We start from the raw sequence: 22,726 nt of genomic DNA on the forward strand, positions 1-22,726 counted from the left end.
TGAATCACAACACAGCAGATTTATTTCAGAAAAAAATATTTAATTCTCATATTTTTATGTACATATTTGGAATGAATGGACTTTCACACACTGTTCTCTTGTATGAGGCAGTAATGTGTGTCTAAATGCAGATCCACTCATTCTTACGCGAGTAATCACATTGAATTGATCAATTTCATTTGGTGAGCATCCACTTTCTCCTGGCCCACAATTCAGCCACATCATGACCACTGTGTTGATTTATACGCTCACGCTGTGTGCAAAAGGTGTGTAATAATCACATTTTGGCTGAAATGATTGTCAAAGTAATAACAATAGGAAAATATAAAAATAATAATGATAGTCAGTCTTGTATTAAATCTCAGGCCAGGCCTCTCAATGGTAATGACCTTTGACCTCCAGGCCTGGTGTGACTGAGCTAACCAAGCAGATGCAATTACAAGTAATAATAATAATAATAATAATAACAACAGATTAAGTTTTATTCTGTCCCTCATATAACAGGACAAGCAAGTTTCTCAGTGGGATCATAAGAGCCTGCTGCTCATGAGATGTACAGTCATATTCAAGTTCCTTTAAATATCTGTTTATTGTCACTATCCTATCCTGAGGAACAGAGCCTCTGTAGTCAAGTAAAATGAGCCCATATGACAGGACATATGCCCTACCCAGCTAACAGAGAACGTTCTCAGAACTTTGGCTAACATTCTGGCAAGTTATGAACAAACGTTCTTCCAGTAATATGATGTACCACTAACACACACAATGTGAGTGAAAAGTGCACCTTAAAGTGAGTGTGAGCCATCATAGTGTCACTGTGACATCATAGAGATTTGGTTCCCTGCCTGTCACATGACAAGTAGTCTGGCTTAGACAGGAAGACAACATCTAAAGCAACTGACCACTGTTTTGTTTTTTTACGTTCCATTTAGGGGAGGGTTCATCTGAAATACAGTGAAACAGTCGGGTTCTGGAAGTAAAAATCCCATTAATTTTCCCTATAGGAGAACTTGTTTTTAATGATAACTTATAAACCTTTAAAGACAGACCTACTGTGAGCTACTAGGTTGTAAATCAATGGTATGTTTTTGTTAAAGCCATTATAACATTATTTTGACTTATTTTTGAAATAATTGTGTTCAACAGCAGAAGTCCTGGTGAAAAACTACATTACCCATGAATCTCCACTGATCAGAAAATTGTGTTCTGATCTATATCGGTTATATATACGTATATATGAAGACTTCAGATGCAAAAGCCTCTAAGTCCGTCTAAAGTGTTTGTTTAATATTAACATTTTTATCAGGCTCCTATGTATAGGTTTCTACCCAAGTACCGGCATTTCTGAATGGGCTGAGGCTGACAAATCAATTAATTAAATTATGGCATTTTTACAAATTTTCAAATTATTGTAGTTCTTTCCCTTCAAATCAAAGTTTGTAATGTTGTGATTCACCTTGTAACTGGCTTGGTTCATGGCTTCTAACTCTTTAACAAAGATTTTTCTTTAAGATCTTATATGGGAAAAATACTTCTGGAACCAACGCCACTGAAAAAGTGTGCAGCACTGTTGCACTATACATCTCTGGAAACCAGAAGAAACTAGGAGAGAGGTTTTTTAAAAACTTTGTGATAAGAATTTCTTTTCTGCTAAAAAATAATACTTTCACAGACAGAAAACAAAGTGAACCATACAGTTCCGCTTCTGAATAACTCTAAACAGCTTTCAAACATGTGAAATGGCAAATCCAGTGATCGTAATATCCACCTGGTATCGTTTAAAAACAATTTTGTTCCCAGGTCGGCTAATACAAACCTGTACACCCTGATGGATGGAAGTTGCATTGCATGTGCAATATGCATCAGATGGTCATTGAGAGGACTGTGGCGAGCCACCTGAAGCTGAGAATACACGAGGAGTGCTATGCTTTGGTAATAAGTCACTCTATTTGTCCTTTTGTCTTGTTTTATTCGTTGTACAAGTCATTGTTGATGACATCCGCTCCTGTGTCGTCACACGGGTCATAGCTGCTGGGAGAGATGAACCTGCGTTTTTTGCCGAAGGTGGAGAATGAGTTGTGGAGGTCGAGCTCGCTGCGGTAGACGGGCCTCAGGGTGCAGAAGCCGGAGGGTGTCCCGGGGATGTAGACGTTGTGCTGGTAGTCCGGTGGAGGGTGCGGGTGCGTGTGGGTCTGCGCCGCCGGCTGCTGCTGCTGCTGCTGGTGCTGCTGGTGCTGCTGGTGATGGGGGGGGTTGTGTGGGGGGGTGTAGTGAGGCGTCCATGCCCTCTGAGAAACCCCTCCTGCTGGAGAATGCATCCGGTACTCTGGATGGTTGAAAAAGAAAAAAACAAGAGAACTACTTACATTGCCGGTCAAACGTTTGGAGTAATTACTACTGTTTTTGAAAGAAGTCTCTTCTGCTCACCAAGGCTGCATATATTTGATTTAAAAAAATACAGTAAAACAGGAATATTATGAAATATTATTACAATTTAAAATAACTGTTTTCTATTGTAGTATATCGTCAAATGTAATTTATTTCTGTGATCAAAGCTGAATTTTCAGCATCATTACTCCAGTCTTCAGTGTCACATGATCCTTCAGAAATCATTCTAATATGATGATTTGCTGCTCAAGAAACATTTCTTAACATTGCTTAATATTTTTGTGAAAAATGCGATACACTGCCATTCAAAAGTTTGGGGTAAGAAATTAAAACTTTTATTCAACAACTATGCATTAAATTGATCGGTAAATGTTACAAAAGATAAAATAAATTTCAAATAAATGCTGTTCTTTTGAACTTTCTATTCATCAAATAATCCTGAAAAAAAATCCACAAAAATATTAAGCAGAAAAAACATTGATAATAATAAGAACTTTTATTAATAATTGAGCACCAGTAGTATTTGATAATAATTAAGCAGCAAATCAACATATTAGAATTATTTCTAATCATGTGACACTGAAGACTGGAGTAATGATGCTGAAAATTCAGCTTTGCATCACAGGAATAAATTATATTTAAAATGGATTTAAATAATAAAAAACTAGCTATTTTCAATTTTTATATATATATTTTTATATATATATATATATATATATATTATTTAATATTAAAATTTTAATATATTTTTTTTGAAATGATGTAGTGTAAATTAGAGATTTAGAAACTAGAGATTCCTAAACATCTACACCAGAGCCCAATGACATGATGCAAAGTGCTGTTTTACCTAATTCACTGGCTTTCATGAAAGCAACATCTTAAGTAGTTCCTGCCCTATTTACATGGCAGGATTCATGGATCACATAGTGAAAATGGTAGTAATGTCACCTGTGGTTTTGACTCACTAACTGTTTCAGGTTACACTTTATTTTAAGGTGTCATTGTTACAGTGTAATTATATATTTAAGTACTGAGTAATATTAATTAACTACATGTATTTGCTACATGTATTTGCTATAGGGTTAGGGTAGGATTAAGATTTGGTTGAGGGTTAGTTGCATGTAATAATTATGCATAATTTACTGTTATTACTATGGTAAGTACATGTAACATATGTAAAATAAAGTGTTACCCTGTTTCATATTGACTAAATGCATAAATGACTATACAGGATCAAATAATGCAACGTAGAAAAGTATAGCTGTACCTTTCGAGCGGGTTCCCCAGGTCCAGTACTGTCCGGCAGCCATTTGACCCACATAATTCTCTGGTTCGGCCTGCATGGCTTTACGCATCAGAGTGCCATCCATGTTCACAGAGTTACAGCTGCAAAGAGATGAAGAGAAATCAGGCCAACCTGAGATGTAATGATATTTTGATACTCCTGAAGTATGTAGTAAACAAATTCATGCATAAAATATCTGCTTGCACTCTCTGGATGAAAAAAAGTATGTCTTCAACGAGACAGAAAAATAAAATAAATGTTTTTATACATGTTTTATTTTCTAAAATGCAAAAAGTAATTTTTTGAGGGTTTGGCTGTTTGGGTTTATATTTATGCTTTGCTCGTCATGCTAAATTGCTTGAGCTATAGGAACACTTGGGGTTAGTCTGAAGTAGAACAGTTTGTATAATATTTTGCTTTTATTAACTTTATATAAAAATCAATAGAAGTCTATGGTGTATCCCCATTTAGAAACAAGTAAACGTGTGTTTTACCTTTTCAGAGAGGAGGTTTGATTTTTGGTGAGGGCCCAGTCAGTGTTTGCTTGTTTCAGCTGCAACACACAGAACAATCATTATCTGAGAATAATGAATGATTACATATAACACATATGATAAACCACCATAGTTTCGTAACCCTATAAAACGAATTTGTAAATAACACAAAGATTATTGATGTTTTCCAAGAAAATAAAATCCCTTTAAAGGGATTTGTAATGCCTCCTTGTGGCCAAAGCTGTGAATTGCACGTCATTTCCTTCAGAACTGTAGTGCCTTGAGCAATGACTGTAGTGTCACGGTCTTCTCTTTCATCCTCAGAGACACAGCGGGGGTGGAGGAGGAAGAGGAGGAGGAAGAGGAGGAGGAAGAGGAGGAGGAGGAGGAGGAGGAGGAGGAGGAGGAGGAGAATGGGGGTGTTATTTATTCCAAGTCAAAGAGAGAGAGAGAGAGAAAGTATGGATTCCACGCTCTATTAATTCGCTTAGAGACTTTCATAAGGAGAGCGCCATGTAAGCTTATTATTAGAACGGTTCTTCAAAATACCTTCCGTAGATAATTAGAGCACCGACATACGATTTTAATCTTCAAAGGAAACCGCAGCGGGCAGGAAATTGATTTCGAAAACGCATTTAACTTTCCGACGAATTCAATTTAATTTAATTTCTTGTTTTATTTTAGAAACTCCCGTGCGTTTGCATTTTCCGCTGCAGCTCTGGTGAATTTATAAGGATTTTTCAGCTTTAATATATTCCCAGATGAAATCCTGTTTAAGATCTGCTCAATAGCTCTGAGTAAACACAATCTGTTTGAGCTTTTCTTTTTATACCCTCAAGGGCAGAATTTGTCCTAAATGTGTTGGCCAGTGACCTGTCCAGTAATTAGGGTATAAAAGATGCTTTTATGAATATTCTATTTGAGACCTTAAGTCCACAGATTCCATGGACACCATAGATTGTAATTCTCTCAATGGACGACTTTTGTTCTTCACGAGCTATACGAACTTCACTGACCCAAGGCAAGGTGGCACCTGTCTCTCCAACAGGTCACCCTGACAATTTAATAATAACTGAAGTGAGCACGTTTACGTTTTACAGCCTGACGTTTCCACCTAGTGGATATTAACAGAACATACTTTTTTATACTCATTCTATGAGGGCAAAGTGGCAGAATCTACAGGCGCGACACGTCTCCATCGGCTCCTGCGCGCTCCCTAATGCTTTCATTTCCCAGCCCCATTATGGAAGAAACCAGTCCGCGTGCCATTGTGTACTGGATAATTAGCTTGTAGTGTGTGTGTGTGTGTGTGTGTGTGTGTGTGTGTGTGTGTGTGTGTGTGTGCGCGCGCACGCGCTTGTTCTTGACAGATAGTAGACGAAGATTTAGAACAAGTATAGCTAACCGCATTCAAATAAAGAATAAAAAGAATAATGCTCTTTTTGTGTACATTTCTAAAAGTCGTTACACACCATTTAAAAAAAGATTTTTTACATAGGCCTATACATATACGTATATATATAGAGAGAGAGAGAGAGAGAGAGAGAGAGAGAGAGAGAGAGAGAGAGAGATCACAAACAAAGGAAGAACTGGAGACAGTGCTAAAAGACGTGCATTGTCCTCGATTTCACTAGAAGATGCTGCTGTCTAGAAACGCTCGTTCACTGTCAATCAAGGTCATTGATTGACTTTAGTGGCATTAAATATTTATTGTCAAATGAAATCGTTAATAGTTCAATAATCGATCATTAATTTCGTTCACAAATACATAATTCACACTTCTGTGCACAAATTATGCCCTTCACGAAAGTGACTCAACAACTGACGAACTCAATGCACATGTGGACGTTAAATAAAGAGAGACAGAGGTAGTTTTACCTCGTTCGGTGTAGTCGCTCCGTTGTTCACGGATGAGCAGCGGCTCTGTGAGCTCAGCGCCAGGTTATCCGCTCCTCTCGCCGCGTTATTTCTCGGTGTGCCGGGACTGCAAGGCTTGAGAAACATAAAGTCGCTCTTTGCAGATTCGGGCGTTAAACACACTTTGTAACAGTACGCTTGAGAGAGATTTCCAGGATTGCTGTTTACCTCCACGCAGTTCGTGGGCACTTTGGCGCCGGTGGAGATCTGCAGGTTGAGATTGGACTTTTTGAACACCTCGGCGGGCGGCTCCGGTTCGAAGCTGCAGCACGCGGCACCGAGCGAGGATAGCGCGTAGCCGCCGAGGGAGTCGTGGTCCTTGTAGCATTTCACGGCCGCCAAAACGATGATGGCCACGAGGAAGATGAGCGAGACGGTGCTCAGTGACACGATTAAATAGAGCGCAAGGTTAGACGGGGGCTGGGGGCTGAGCGAGAGGTCACCGAAATCTGACAGCGACTCCGGCACGCTGTCCACCACCGAGAGAATGATGGTCACGGTGGCCGAGAGCGGCGGCTGCCCGTTGTCCTTGACGAGTATGACGAGTCTTTGCCTAATGGCATCTTTGTCCACGAAGCGGCGGATCGTCCTGATCTCCCCAGTGTACAGAGCCACGCTGAACAGCCCGGGATCTGTCGCCTGCAGTACCTGAAATGACAGGCGAGAGTTTTGCCCCGCGTCCGCGTCGAGTGCTGTGATTTTAGCCACAAGGTATCCAGCGTCCACCGATCTGGGCACCATCTCAGTGGCCACGGTGCCGTTTCTCGGCAGTGGTGACAGTATGACCGGTGCGTTGTCGTTCTGATCCAAAACAAAAACATTGACGGTCACGTTGCTGCTGAGCGGCGGGAAACCGGCGTCCTGCGCCTGCACGCGGATCTGAAAGTTCCGGAGCTGCTCGTAATCGAAAGAGCGCAGCGCGTAGATGTTGCCGTTATCGGAATTGATGGAGACATAAGTGGACACGGGCATGCCCTGAATCTGACCCTCCAGGATGGAGTAGGACAAATACGCGTTCTGATTAGAGTCCGGATCGAATGCGGTCACCGAGCAAATGGAAGCGCCCGGGGCGTTATTTTCGGTCACATACACAGTGTATGAGGGCTGAATGAAGCGCGGCGGGTTGTCATTAATGTCAGACACTTGAACCAGAATCGTCTTTCTGGTGGACAGCGGCGGCGAGCCCAGATCGCGAGCCGTGAGGGTGATGTTATACTCCGAGACAGACTCTCTGTCGAGAAACTCGCTGGTCACGAGTGTGTAATAGTTTTTAAAAGAGGAGTGCAGCTGGAACGGCACATTTCCGGGGATCTGGCAATCCACAGCCCCGTTCTCTCCGGAGTCGCGGTCCATTACGCTGATCACAGCTATCACTGTGCCCGGCGGCGCGTCCTCCTGAACAGGTGTTGACACAGAGGTTAATATGACCTCAGGCGCATTGTCGTTCACGTCCAGAATATCAACCAGCACTTTACAGTGCACGGCCACGGCGGAGGGACCCTTGTCTTTCGCCTGCACGTAGAGCTCGTACACGCTGGCCCTCTCATAGTCCACGATTCCCTTCACCCGAATCTCACCCGAGTGAGAGTCCACGCTAAACAACTCCCGCACCTTCAGAGGCGCGTGCCCGCTGAACGAATAGGTGATCTCGCCGTTTGCGCCTTCGTCCAGGTCCGTGGCGTTCAGTTTGAGCACGAGCGTCCCTCTCGGTGCGTTCTCCACCAAGCTGACCCGGTATACGGAGCGGTCGAACACGGGTACGTTGTCATTCGCGTCCAGCACAGTTACCGTGATCTGAGCCGTGCCAGAGCGCAACGGGGAGCCACCGTCCACGGCCGTGAGCACCATCTCGTGCGTCTTCTGCTGCTCTCGGTCTAGCGGCGACTGCAGAACGAGTTCGGCGAACTTGCTGCCATCGTTACGGGTCTGAATGTCCAGCAGGAAGTGTTGATTGGCGCTCAGTAAGTACGAGCGGAGAGAGTTTGAGCCCACGTCAAGATCCTGCGCGCTCTCGAGCGGGAACCGGGAGCCAGGCGCAGCAGACTCCGTGATCTCCAGATTAAACTCGCTCCACGGGAAACTGGGAGCGTTATCATTCACATCCAAAATCTCCACCTCTACCCTGTACAGTTCCAAAGGGTTCTCAATAACCACCTGCAAGTGCAAGAAACAAACGGGACTTTGTTCACAGAGCTCCTCTCGGTCAATCTTCTCATTCACAAACAAAATCCCGTTCTCCAAATTCACCTCTAAATATTGTTTTCTTGCCCCAGATACAATCCGGAATCTCCGGGAAGACAATTTGGCCACGTCCAAACCCAAGTCCTCTGCTATGTTTCCAACGAAAGCCCCGTGCTCCAACTCCTCGGGAATTGAATAGCGAATCTGCGCCAAAACCCGGTCCAGTGCGCACGCACACAAGAGCAGACAAACAACCTGCCCTGCCAACGTCCATCGCCTCCTCGGAAGCCTCCGGTCCATCTTCCTAAAATCAGATATTCTCAGCTACGTTCACAGACAGGATTCATGTTCAGCTGTGAAAGACTCAAACAGTTTTTAAAAACATTTTCTATACACAATACGCACTTACATTATTTTCTAAAGTGGAATAAAAATATTTTTTAAAAAGTGCATAAGTCGATGTAAAAGAGAAAGGAAATTCGAAGCAAACTTGGAGTCTCTCTTGGCTTGTGCGCTTTGCGCGCAGCGCAGGCAGTGTGTGAGCAGGAGAGGCGAGCGCTTTGATTTTCCAGCGTGTTAGACGCTTTGAGGAGTGTGTGAGACGAGAGAGGGAGGTGGTGTGTGTGTGTGTGTGTGTGTGTGTGTGTGGTGCTGGGGAGGAATCGTATTGGCGGACGGCGACATGAGAGCATGGAGCATAATCACAGTACCGACACATTTAACTCAGGAGTTACCGAGTACGCGTAATCACCATGAAATAAGTTAGACAGTAATACTTTACTTTTTATAGGGCAGTGCAACTTTCCATTTCTGAAAATCATCAGCCGTAGTTTGTAATTCTAGTACGCAAAGTAGTGACCTTGTTCAGTGGGGTGATTAGATGATTGATACAATCATTCATTTATTTTGAGACGTGGATTTCGAACGCAACCTAAAAAAATCATTGTTATTAAATTACTAGATTATTGTAAAAAAAAAAAAAAAAAATTGTCTCGACTGCCCCCCCCCCCTTCCCCCCCTTCCCCCCTTCCATTCCTTTAAGAACGCGGTTAGGAAGAAGGCTATACATGACCCGCTAGTCTTGTAAATTCTTGTAAGCACAAGCTATATTATCACTGACATATTTTCGCATATGATCCTGCGCAACAAAACAGACTGGGTGACTTATAAGATTATGGATTGTGGAAGTTATTGTTTTGATGGGACAAATCCGAATCGTGTCTTCTGAAAGAGTGACACATGTTCACCCAAATCTAATCTTTAATTTTCATGGATAATCCTCATGACTCTGAACCCATTTTATGCACCAGTCGATTATGCGCGCTCCCCACGAGCATCCTCAGAGGAATGTTCTAATTAAGAACGCGCACGGCTCTCTGTCAGACACACAGTCTATCTCTCCCCCATAGCTCACACACACACACATACACACACACACATTATTTGAGTATATAGTCCATTGTAGGCACATCTTGAGGGGTGAGGGAAGTACCCTGCTGGAGGAAACAGAAAAAAATAATAATAAATAAACAAGTTTTAAGGTGGTTTGCTGTTCTTACCAAGCTGGTCAAGCCTGATTTGAAGTTTTAGTGGGTTTGGGACCCTTGTCAGTTATTCAGAATGGCTGACCAGGGTCAACCACCAACTAGATTGGTTCAGGTGAATGCCAAATGACCATATTTAACTAGGCCATGCAAACTACGTAAACCTGTTTTTTATAGGCTAAATATCAAGCCTATTCTTAAGTTTTCCGACATTTCGGCCTCCTCTGACCCCCCTTGTCTCTGCAGGGAGGTGAAATGCTCCACCCAGGTTTAAATAACCGCAGAATGCAATCTGCTGTCAGACTTAACCTCCAGCAGATGGTAAAGCTCCAGCAGAAATGATTACATTTGAAAAAACAGGAGTTCCTCAGCTCTCGACTTCTTTTTAATTAACGGAGGGACGGATTAGTGCTCGGCTATCCGGGATCAGCCGTTCTTCAACAGAAGAATACAAATGTTTTTGGATAAATAATCCCCGGCGCATTTCACGGTGCCCGTCACATTAACATGCATTACACGAGCCCTTAAGCCCCGTTTCATCCGCCGGCTTATTGTCCACGGGGCGCGAGAGTGCCATTACTTTCACCACAAGCTCCATTTAAACTCACTCACGGTAACCTTGCAAAAACCCCTGTCCGTCTCTGTTGAATACTATAGTAAGAAAATAGAGGGACGAAATGAAAGAATGAGAGAGAAAGTGACATTGGCCTTTCATATAGGCTATATTTCTGGAGAATAAAAAAACAGAAGGACTGAAAAGAATGATATCACATTAACAAAAGACACCAGAATGTAAAGTATATAGACTCACATGCGCGCGCACTCTTCAAAATAAAGGTTTCAAAAGGAGGCTTTTGCAGTGATGCCATAGAAGAACCATTGTATAGGGTCCCAAAGAACCTTCCAGTGCAGAGTTCCTAAAAAAAAAAGAAAAAAACATTTCTCCTTGGTGTGAAGAACATTTAAGGCCCGGTTTCACAGACAGGGCTTAGATTAAGCCAGGGTTAGTCCTTAAGAACTCTTCGCTGGAAGGTTCTTTCTTCCTTTTGGAACCTTTATTTTTTAAGAGTGATGGCAAAGATAGGGAGACTCAACACTGCTTTTGAGAGATTTCACCTCAATTCACTTTAAATAATATTTAAAATAAAATAATGAAACAACTTATAAATGAAGAGGTAAAAATACCAATAAATTGTGAAAATTAGGAAAATGAAAGAAAACCTACGATTAAATCTAAGATTATATGATTCTTTGTGCTATTTGGATCTTTGGAGCCTCGTTCAAAAATGATCTTTGAGCTCCATCTGCTGTTCATCTAGGTGTGTTACAACATCCAGGTGCTTCTTTCCCCCCAAATATAGGTAAAATATATATCCTTAGAATCGTATGCCTTTATGGCAGTTAAAACATATGTCGTGTCTTGCATATTTCTAACACGTCGAATTTATAATTAAAACGTAAAACTGTAGACTTAGGCTATGTCTTTCAAATATGCAATTACGTGAGGACATACTGAGCAGTTTTATACAGAACCAAGTTTAACCCTACGAAAATGATTAAACAACAAACATTTAATGACAAAAGAGAGAGATATCACGGCACCAAACATAAAAGCCTTGAAAAGTGCCCGAGGTCCGATCTCAGGTGTGGGACCATGAGGCCGATTCTCAATAGTGTGGTACAGTGGACGTAACCACTGAGCTAAACCAACGCAGTGAGTGTAAAGTAGAAAACACATGTAAACAGCGTATAACAGCAACTATTAGGGCAAGAATCAGAATAATTATGATGTAGGCTAAGCAGCGTGAAGCTAAACTAGCCTATTTTTCTACATTTATAATTATTCATGCGCAAGATAAGTAATAATAAGAAAATAGTTAGAGAGCTCACTGTGCAGATTGTATAGTTATAAGTGTTAGTTTTAGGCTAATGTTTTTCCAATGTAAAAAAAAAAAAAAAAGATTTTACTTGCATATAAAAGTCGACTTAAACAGCACCAAAAAAAAAAAAAAAAAAAAAAGGAAAACGCTGGACAGAACCCGTGGTTCGATCCCCGGTCACCGGTCGCCCGGCGGCCACAAGAAGGCTGACTTTACATTCATCGGAAGTAACCACTGAGCTACACCAGCGCGAGAATAAAGTGTATTAAAACTGACTTTAACACACGATCAACACACACACACACACACACAAACAAAATGAACGTAAACAGCGAGCACTCCAAACAATGAAGTTTACTTCAAGACAGACAACAAAGTAAGAAGACACATTATGCATAATAGTTATTATATAGGGGAGACTGATGCTAATTGTCACACTGCTTCACATTTAGTGATTTTTTTCTCTGGGTAAGATTTATTTATTAAAGTCTTTCTTTTAAACAGGGCTTTTTTCATGAATGGCAGGTCATGGCAAGCGGTCGTGTTTTAAAAGTGTCCCTTTACTAGCCCATGGCCAACACTATATCTAGCCCTTATTGCATTTAACTCACCCTACATGCGGCCAAAACATTTAAAATCAGTGAAAAGAAGATTACGATTTTTACAGGATCAAAGATGTAAAACGCTGGACAGGGCCCGTGGTTCGAGCTCTGGCCGTCGGTGACCCGACAGCCATTGAACGACGATTTTTGAGAAGTAACCACTGAGCTAAACCAGCGCGAGAGAACAAGCACTGAAGAGAGCTATAACCTGATCACTGAAAACACGGAAGTAAGTTAGCCTACAACACACTCACAACAGAAAACCGAAACTGCTCATTGAAGACAGCGATGCTATTACAATAAAACATCAACACCCGTCAAAACACACGGTAATAACTCAGATGATCATATTATAAAACCTATTTTTAAACAAAGCTTCTGTTTCAATACGATGAACGCTGACAGGGTGCTTGTTTACACGGTCTTAGTGCGCCATCTAGTGGGCACGTGATGATTCTACAGCTTTAGAAAAAGGAAAGTGTTCACAAACACATCACATCAGGTTTTCAACAATCCAGAACAGTTAAGAACGTTTTTTTTTTAAGTGGGAAAAGTCAGAAAACGTAAAATATCAAACCAACAGATACTGGATTTTAGTCTTTTAATCCTTTATAACCTAAGTCTAATAACCTAAGTCTAAATGCTACTAGTAGCCTACTAATTTTAACACTCTTAGGCCTGGTTTCACAGACAGGGTTTAGATTAAATCCTTAGTTTAATTAGGGCATTTAAGTAGCTTTTATAAACGTGACTTAGAAAAACACATCACTGATGTACATTTTGAGACAAAACAATGGCACTGATATATTTTAAGATAGGCCTATGCCATGCAGTGCAAGTTGCTTTCAGTTAAAAAGCTCAAACATGCATTTTAGTCTAAGACTATAGGTTTAAGCCTTGTCTGTGAAACCGGAGGTTAATACTTAACAACACATTTTCCCTGTTGTTCTTTGAAAAAATGTTCAAGCTCCATTAAACCGCAGAGAGATTTTCTTAAATACTCAATTAAGACAAAGGCTCACAGAATATATAAGCCTATAAAGAACAAGCATTCTCCATGCACGTCTTATGCATTAATAAATGCTTTTATACAAAGTGATTTAAGATATATTCATGCAATCTCATGCATTCACACAGGGAGTCAAACCCCATGACTTTGGCATCACAAACATTATGCTCTATACAGCTTGAGCTACAGAAGCAAAAAGAAAATGTTATATGTTAAGCATAATTTTCTTTTTCTTAAAGACAAAAATTGTCTTTGTCTTAAAGAGAAACACAAATGAGTTAATTTTGACATACAATAAGAGGTAAGAGTTTTGAGTTCATATTGAGATCCCTGATGTTTGATTACAGAATTTAGTATTTAATCTGAGCACAGATTGAGAGAGTTTCTCTTCTGAAAGTCTAGAGGAAAGATGTGAGATTACCGGGGTCTTTTACTGAGGAGAAACATACACTCAAAAAAAATAAGCTGTTGAACGAACTTGATTAAATTAAGGACAACTTTTCCACGAGAATGAATTACACTTTTCCAACAAAGTCTAATTTGTTGGAAATTATTTGTTGTAATCTTGTTGTATGAACTTAAATTCATTTAGTCATTCCTGCTAGATAAAGTTTTGTCAGGTTAACTACAATTGATCTTTACCCAGCCTAAAATCACCAACATTATAATTTTAGCTAATTTGACTCTATAGTTATTTTCAATGATAGTCACTAGTGATAAATTGAACTAAAACCTCTTTTTACATGTTAATATTGAATGTTACTTATGCAAGTCTGCCAGTGAGGTTTAATGCACATATGGTGTATACTGGATGCCCACAGCCCTAAACTAAACACAGTCGCCACTCTTCTGCATAATGGTAACCACACAATTCAAAAACATTACAGAAAGTCCTCCAAATTTCTAACATTACTGAATATTAAACACTATATTAACTAACAACATCTTTCCATTTACAGAAAAACACATAAAATAACACTTTAATCCCTAAATTTACCCTCCTAATGCAGTCCCTTGCAAAGCATGCTGGGAACTACAGATCCACTGCCCAGTTAGTTGTCAACAAAAATTATTCATAGTTTTCACACAAATGAATTAAGTAAACTTCAGTTTTAAATATATTAGGTTGATTGAACACAATTAAATTAAGTTGTGACAAAATATTAAGCAGTCGTGTTACTTTTGCTTTTTTTAATTAATTGAATTTAACAAGAGGCAAAAATTCATTTTTTTGAGTGTAGTATAAGTGTAAGGGACTGCAGAAAGAAACAGTCTGTTTAATCTCATTTTCAGCTTACCATGACCTGACATTCATGGAAAAAAAACAGTGTTTAAGGTAGCCATGCAGGCCTGGTGTATAAAGAAAGACTTTAATAAATAAATCTTACCCAGAGAATATTCACTACAAATGTGAAACAGTGTGACAATTAGCATCGGTCTTATATAATAGCCTAACTATTAGTGTCTTAATATTGTTGTCTGACTTTTAGTGTTTCACTGTTTGGAACATTTTGAAATGATCGTTGTTTACTTTGGTCTTCAACTGTGAAACAGTCATTCGCGTTTGTGTGTGTCCCGTTGATCTGTGTGTTAAAGTCAGTTTTAATACACTTTGTCTTCGCGCTGGTGTAGCTCAGTGGTTACTTCCGATGAATGTAAAGTCAGCCTTCTCGTGGCCGCCGGGCGACCGGTGACCGTGGATCGAACCACGGGTTCTGTCCAGCGTTTTACTTTTTATTGGTGCAAGTTTTTTTTCCTACATGGTTTTGTCTAAATTAACAATTATTATGCAAGACTAGTAAAACTAAAAATAGGTTTATTAAGTTTATTAATTGTTTATTCAATCCAAAGTATTGGATTAGCCTAGGCTACCATTAGGCTTCTTTCTAAATCCCATATCAACCTTGAGCCTAATTGGTAGCCTAGGCTAATCCAATACATTTTAGAGATTTGAACAGCACATAAAAAAGCAAAACGCTGGACAGTGCCCGTGGTTCGAGCTCCGGCCATCGGTGACCCGACAGCCATGAGCAAAGATTCTTGGTGAGTCGAAGTAACCACTGAGCTAAACCAGCGCGAGAGAACAAGCATTTAAAAGAGACTATAATCTGATCACTGAAAACACGGAAGTAGCCTACAACACATTCACAACAGAAAACCGAAACTGCTCATTGAAGACAGCGATGCTATTACAATAAAACATCAACACCCGTCAAGACACACGGTAATAACTCAGGTGATCATATTATAAAACCTAATTGTAAACAAAACTGTTTACACGGTCTTAGTGCGCCATCTAGTGGACACGTGATGATTCTACAGCTTTAGAAAGAGGAAAGTGTTCACAAACACATCAGATCAATTTTCAACAATCCAGAACAGTTAAGAACGTTTTTTAGTAGGAAAAGTCAGAAACCGTAAAATAATATCAAACTATAGGCTACTGGATTTTAGTCAGCAGGGCTGTTTTTTAACATTTTTAAATCATTTTTAGTTCTTCATTCTTTAGCCTAAGTCTAATATGCTAGGCTACTAATTCTAACACTCTTACCCCTAGTTTCACAGACAAGGCTTAAGTCTAGTCCCAGACTAAAATGCATGTTTGAGCTGTTTTAACTGAAAGTAACTTGCACTGACATATCTTAAAATATGTCAGTGCCATAGTTTTGTCTCAAGATGCACAGCAGTAATGTTTTTTTTCTAAGGCATGTTTATAAAAGATACTTAAATGTCCTAATTGAACTAAGGCCTAATCCTGGCTTAATCTAAGCCCTGTCTGTGAAACTAGGCCTTAGTGCTTAACTACACATTTTACCTGTTGTTCTTTGAACATTTGGTCAAGCTCCATTAAACCGCAGAGAGAATGTTGTGAACAGACAGTTTTTTAAATACTTAATTAAGTCGAAGGATCACAGAATTTAAACCACAAATATACCAGGGGTTTCTTCTTCCTTTCCTATTGTGAAATAATACTGCAATTTAAAATAATTTTTGTATTTGAATATTATAAAAATATATTTATTCCTGTTATGGTAAGTAGCCTACAGATGACACTTGCTATTATATCTTGTTCATATGCAAAGTTTTTTTTGCATAATTAAGTGCGATTTAAATATGCAAATACATTTTAAGGCCACTTTATATCAAAGTATCACAAACTAATAGTGTTTTTGTAAAGGTAACAGAAAAGTTTAACTCGCTAATAATATATCTCTATCCAAAAGAGGGCAGCAAAGACCACAGAATATCAGGAGAACCTGCAGAGATGAAAGTTGCAGATGCTGAGAAACTAATTCGAATCTTCAGGGCAGGCAGATGATGATGATGTGTGTGACGCTTTTAGATGATTGGCAGGTCTTTAGAATGCGACAACCAATCAGATTCCACACAGACCCTGAGCTCTAAAATAATAAGTAAAATACCCCGGTAATCTCACATTTACATTTATATATTAAGACTTCAGATGCAAAAGCCTCTAAGTGCCATCTGAAATTTTCTTCTAAAATTAGCATTTTTATCAAGCTTGTATATTTAGGTTCAGTAATTTCACTTCAATGACAATTAATAGGTCATTTTCATTGGCATTAAAGTGAAATAACTGAACATAAACATAGAAGCTTGATAAAAAATGATCATTCTAGAAGAAAATATCAGATGGCACTTAGAGGCTTTTGCATCTTAAGTCTTCATACAATCAGTGCAAGTCACTTTGTATAAAAGCATTTATTAATGCACGAGGCGTGAATGTAGAACACTGAGGAGAACCATATGAAAGGGACAGCAGGAAAAAGTCTCAATTTAATCTTAATATTAAAGAGATCTTGTTTGTGAATTAAATTTCCTACGGGTACAAGAAAGCTGTGTGTGTGTGTGTGTGTGTGTGTGTGTGTGTGTGAGAGAGAGAGAGAGAGAGAGAGAGAGAGAGAGAGAGAGAGAGAGAGAGAGAGAGAGAGAGAGAGAGAGAGAGAGAGAGAGAGAGAGAGAACACCCCCTGTGGGGTGATAACCTGTAATTACTGCACCAGATGTGAACAAGAAATCGAGAGAGACAGAAAGAGAGAGAGAAAGACAGACTATAAAATATTGTAAAAATGGAAAGTGTAAGACTCTGTTCCAAACCTAGTGAGTTGTCTAGCTGTCTACTGTTCCACAGGTAGCTTTAGTGAAGCCAGGTCAAGCTACCTTTATTTCTATAGCACTTAAGACAATACAGGTTTTAAAGCAGCTTCACAGTAATAAACAGGAAAATAACAGAATCAAAACTTCACTAAATACTGTATGAGACAAATTCAAAATATGAATCAGTCATTAAGACAATACAGAAGACAATAGTGTCAAAGTTCAGCTCAAGTCAGTTCAGCGTTGCTTCATTTCAGTTCAATAACTGTGTAAAGTTCATCAATTATGAAACAAGTTAAATTCAGGAATAAGCAGCTCTACAGAACACAACAGTGTCGCTATTCTGCTCAGTTCAAGTTCTGTTATCCGATAGTGTCAGTGTAATCAAATCAGTGATATTACTGAATATTAAAGGGATAGTTCACCCAAAAATTAAAATTCTGTCATCACTTACTCACCCTCAAGTTGTTCCAAACCTGTATAAATTTCTTTCTTCTGCTGAACACAAAAGAATATATTCTGCAGAATATGGTTAACCGAAAAGTTGTATTACCCCATTGACCAGAACTGTCTGGTTACTTGTCTGGTTATCTCTGTAAAGCTGCTTTGAAACAATCCATATTGTTACAAGCGCTATATAAATGAAGGTGACTTGACTTGACCGTCATTCTTCAAAATATCTTCTTTTGTGTTCAGCATGAAATTAGAAATAGACTGAAATTAGCAGCGCAATTATGGTCCTTCATATCTGATGTGCACCTAATGCCTTCAAATACTGCCTATACTGTATAGGTATAGCTCAAGGATCTGGAACCGAACCAAAGCCTGGATGGGGAGGAAAATGGGGGGAAACACTGTTTATAAGAGAAGGATTTTGACAGCAAGACCGAAGGCACAGAGGTTAAGACAGACAGAGAGAGAGAGGGAGAGAAAAGGAGACAGAGCAAATTAATTCATGACAAACAGACAAAGAAAAGAGTGGAAATGGAAATGCTGGGTGTGGTGAGACGAGAGGTGTTTCTGTCTGGGAGAGGGAAAGATGGAAGAATAAAGACAGAGAGAAAGAAGAAGAGAGTTTCTTACACATGTTATTCAGCTGTGTAAACGGGCGGAAGGCGGGTCTGGGGTCTCGGGTTGCCAGTGAAACGGGCTCATATTTATAAGAGACTGGCAGCCCCGACACCTCTTACACACACGTTAATATTATTATTATTACTGAGCACTCAAAAATGGAAAATGGCAGCAACCTGAGAGGCCTGGAGAGGAGCACATGTGTGTTCGTGAGAAAACGCAAGTATGTCTGTGAGAATATGTATACATAAGAGACAGAAAAAGAGAGGGATGGAGAGAGACAGACGGCAAAGTCCCACTGGAAAAAAAGGGGCAGAGAAAGAAAAAGAAAGGTTGCAGAAAGAGAAGTTTGGCACGAGGAGATGGATAGGGAGAAAGTGTAATGTGATCTACTGAACATATTAGTGCTGTCAAAGAGGGGAATGAGAAAAAGAAGTAGGAGAAAAAGGGTGTCAGACGCGAGCATGTATTCCAGGACAAGATTATAAAATTCCCGCAAGAACGGCGTAGACATGTTGGAACAACACACACACACACACACACACTGAGCAAAGTAAATTCTTAACAGGTGGGTGGGGCCACTCATATCAATGACAGATCCGTGATTTCCCTCAGGGTCATATTTAACCAATCACAGATCTGGTTACATAACCAGATCACAGGCCCGTCCAACGGTGTCACTGAATCCTAGTCAAAGTTCAGGAGGTCCAATGTAACATTCCCAGATTCCCTTCGAACAGAAAGAACCGTGACCGGCACGTCAGTGAGGCATGTACAGCACAATTTGTGTGTTTTAATGAAATGCTGGCGATGTTTAGAATGCAATACTATAGTGCTTGCTGCATACTGCACACTATGTAATGCATATGATAAACAGTATGAGGTATGTAACAATGTCTAACAATAGGTGCATTGTATACAAACCATATATAAATAAAATTTAAATTTAAATAAATAAAAAAATACAAATACAAATACAAATGTGCATGTTAATTATAGACAGATAAAAAAAATAAAAAAAATATTTACCAAACCATAAAATAAAAATGAATACAGAAAAAATAAAAATATACATTCAAAGTATGAATAAATTTGACAAAAAAATAAATAAATATGAATGATACTAAAATAACACTGGGTCAAAAAAAGGGGGATCAGTGTTCTGAGAAATTCCAGGCATACAGAAAATATATATTGTGCACAGTACATATAATGCATATCACAAAATTCACGTCAAAAGCGTCAGTATATGACGCCCTAGGATGAGAATGCGTTGGTCATTCTGAACATACCTGTTGTACCTGTTGACAGAATCATGTAGTACCGCTACTTCCCTGAAGGAGGCAGCACTCTCTGTCGATCTCCTCACTTCAAGTTGATGTGTGTATCGCCAGCCTCTTCATCCTCTTCATCCTCACCACGCTCACCAATGAGAAATTAGTATAAGAGCTGATGAATGGAGAGAGGTTTTTTTCAAGGGAGAGGAGGAGAGATGGGAAAGTTATCTGACCTGCAAGTGTGTGTGTGTGTGTGTGTGTGTGTGTGTGTGTGTACACGTGTGTGCGTGTGTGTGTAATCCCTGGTGTGTTTTGGTGATAACACACAGAACAGATCTGTAGACTCACACAGAGATTTAATGAGAGTAAAAGCTGGTGATTAATAAAGAATGTGGAATGAAAGCGCTGGAGTTTGATGAGGACATAAGGCCAAAGTGTGTGTGTTTTTACTTAGCTGTACTTTAGGGGAAAATTAGTCCACAGGATCTAGCTAAATCTGACAAAATCTCCCCTGTGCACACATTCGGGAACATTTGGAAAAATTTGACTCAATTAGAAAAACGATGCATTAATGATGTGTTTTCCCCCCTAAAAATGTAAATGTTTTATTTTAAGATCAGCACTTGAGTTGGTATTATTATTGTTAGCTAAGTCATCATTATGTCCTTATTGATCTAAATGAACGTGGGGGGGGGGGGTATTGTATACATTTAACAATATTATTGATCTGACTGTACTGACGCTGTTGTATGAGAACTGAACTAAGCTCAACAACTGCATCATTTTTATTTTATTTTTGCAGAACTGCTTTATAGATGAAATAAACTAATTTAATAATTAATGATCTTTACAACAGAACTGAATCCAGACTGAACTGACTTCATCTGAACAACAGCCGAAATGCATAATTTTTCTGTTTATCACTGTAAAGCTGCTTTGAAACAATCTATAAAGTACTATATAAATAAAGCTGAATTGACATGCGTGTGTGTGTGTGTGTGGGTGGGGGGGGGGGGGGGGCATTCATATAAATCAGAGCCAGGGTTATTATCGTTAACAAAAACTAAAACCATAAAAAACACTTATCACTTGATTCAGTGTTGATTCAGTTTGGTTCAATAACTGTAAAATTCATCAATTATGGAATTCAATTTATCAATACAGTCTCATGTCAGTACAGTCAGATCAATAATATTGCTGAATATTAAAGTTACCCAAACTCCATCAGGTGACAGAAATGGAGAAAAACAAGCTCAGTCAGGGGGCCAGTTCTCCTCTGGCCAAAAACAAATGTAACCGTAACAATAATATATAAATAATACTAAAATAACTGTCACATTTAGCCCAAGGAAGAAGAAGATAAAAAAGTATAGGCGTATATATAAAGGCGTCATTTATGAAATGAAGCAAGCTCAGGTAATCCAACAAGAGGTGACATCAACGAACATGCACAGCACAAACAATACCGGACAATGAATGTGAGAAACAGAGGAACTATATGACTATATAGGAACACAATGATAATAATGAAATAAATACAGACAGATGTGATCGTTAAATGAATTTCCATGACAACCGATTAGTGGCGGGAAAAGGAGAACAAAGGAACACAGGAAAACAGGTGATGAAACATACTGAGAGAAAACGAAACTGTGACGACAACTGATCCGAGCAGCCTACAAATTCAGTAATCATGTTTTAAGTTGCTGATGGACGCTGGTTTGGACATGCTGGATGTAAGTTAACTCCTGGATGTTTCTATAGACCTGCAGGAAACTGAGTCTAAGTGATGCAGTCAGCCTGTGACTGACCTAGAGAGATGACAGACGGTTTCTTCTGGAGGGAGTGACAACAATTACGGAAGAAAGAAAAACAAACTGACCCAGGGGAAGACAAATCCTGCTCATTTCTGCTGAGCAAACTCAACACGTAATCATGTTTTCTTTATTAATTAACAACCGCCGGCCAACTATGAGACAGAGAGAGAATTATAAGTGGTGTTTGTTTTAAACAAGCCTCTAACACTGAGTATTAAAGCGTCGTCCTGCAGTGTTTTTGCTCCAGACATGAATGATGTGTTGTTGAGAAGATTATCGTGCGGTCACTTCACTAACTGGTCAGATGCTGGACCAGAAATGCACATTGACAGAGGAACCATAGATCATAGAGATTCACATGAAACAGTAAGAAACCATGTGGCAACCAGCCTAGCAACACCCTGGTAACAACCCACAACATTATTGGAGTGAGTTTTTTTTCTCTTGTCTTTCAGTTATTCTTAAATCGAGATACATTTACTTGAGATAAAATGACAGAAGATTTTAAATCTCATTTTATGAAAAATGTATCTAAATCTAAATTAAGAGACGTTATGTTTAAAACAATAACACATATCTGCCAATGGGGTCAGAAAAACAAAACTTTTCAAGAATCTGAATCAAAACTGAATCAAGTTTATTTTTTTCTGACCCCACAGGCAGATTTTTTTGTTCTAGTTTTAAGCACAAAACAAGACTTATCAAACTTAAGTAATTTTGCTTCTCATGTAAATGGATCTTAATTTTCGAATGTTTAGATTTGTACTGGAAAACAAGACAAAATACTGAGTAAGGAAATCATTTTTCACAGTGTAGCGAGCAATTCTTCTGAACTCTTCTCTTTTTCACCTTTCCTATTCCCTCTCTCTCCAAATCGCATGTTATGGCTAAATGCCCAATGAGTCACAACTCTGGTAAAACCATCAGAGAGGAAAGAAACAAAGGGGGAGAGAAAGAGAGAGGGCAGAGACCAGGGTTCATTCTCCACTTCCAGTCCAGTAGTTCATGCGTGCATGTCACTAGCATTTAATCTTCAAAGAGCAGCGCACACACACACACACACAAACACACACACACACACACGCACGCACACAAACACACCGCCAAATAATATTACAGTTCTGTATCACAAGTACATGCCCT

At 39.5% G+C, this 22,726-nt stretch overlaps 1 protein-coding gene across 1 annotated transcript; it reads right to left on the minus strand.

Moving 5' to 3' along the window:
- Positions 1-19: 19 nt before the first annotated feature.
- Positions 20-8,803, minus strand: LOC311095146 (protocadherin gamma-A6). The gene is made up of 4 exons (XM_084133519.1): positions 6,046-8,803; positions 4,168-4,226; positions 3,656-3,774; positions 20-2,326 (listed from the first exon to the last, which is right to left on the minus strand). Exons 1-4 carry the CDS (start codon positions 8,563-8,565, stop codon positions 1,968-1,970), a joined length of 3,057 nt encoding a protein of 1,018 aa, XP_083989645.1. The 5' UTR covers positions 8,566-8,803; the 3' UTR covers positions 20-1,967.
- Between the last annotated feature and the right edge of the window lie 13,923 nt (positions 8,804-22,726).

This window comes from Abramis brama, assembly GCF_963993115.1.
Source record: "Abramis brama genome assembly, chromosome: 13".
Lineage (NCBI taxonomy): Eukaryota > Metazoa > Chordata > Actinopteri > Cypriniformes > Leuciscidae > Abramis > Abramis brama.

Coding starts and splice junctions, on each gene's coding strand:
- LOC311095146 (XM_084133519.1), bottom strand. CDS start 8,565: ATGGACCGGAGGCTTCCGAGGAGGCGATGGACGTTGGCAGGGCAGGTT. Junction 4,227..6,045: donor GAGCGACTACACCGAACGAG/GTAAAACTACCT, acceptor TGTGTGTTGCAG/CTGAAACAAGCAAACACTGA. Junction 2,327..3,655: donor CTGGGGAACCCGCTCGAAAG/GTACAGCTATAC, acceptor TCAACCATCCAG/AGTACCGGATGCATTCTCCA.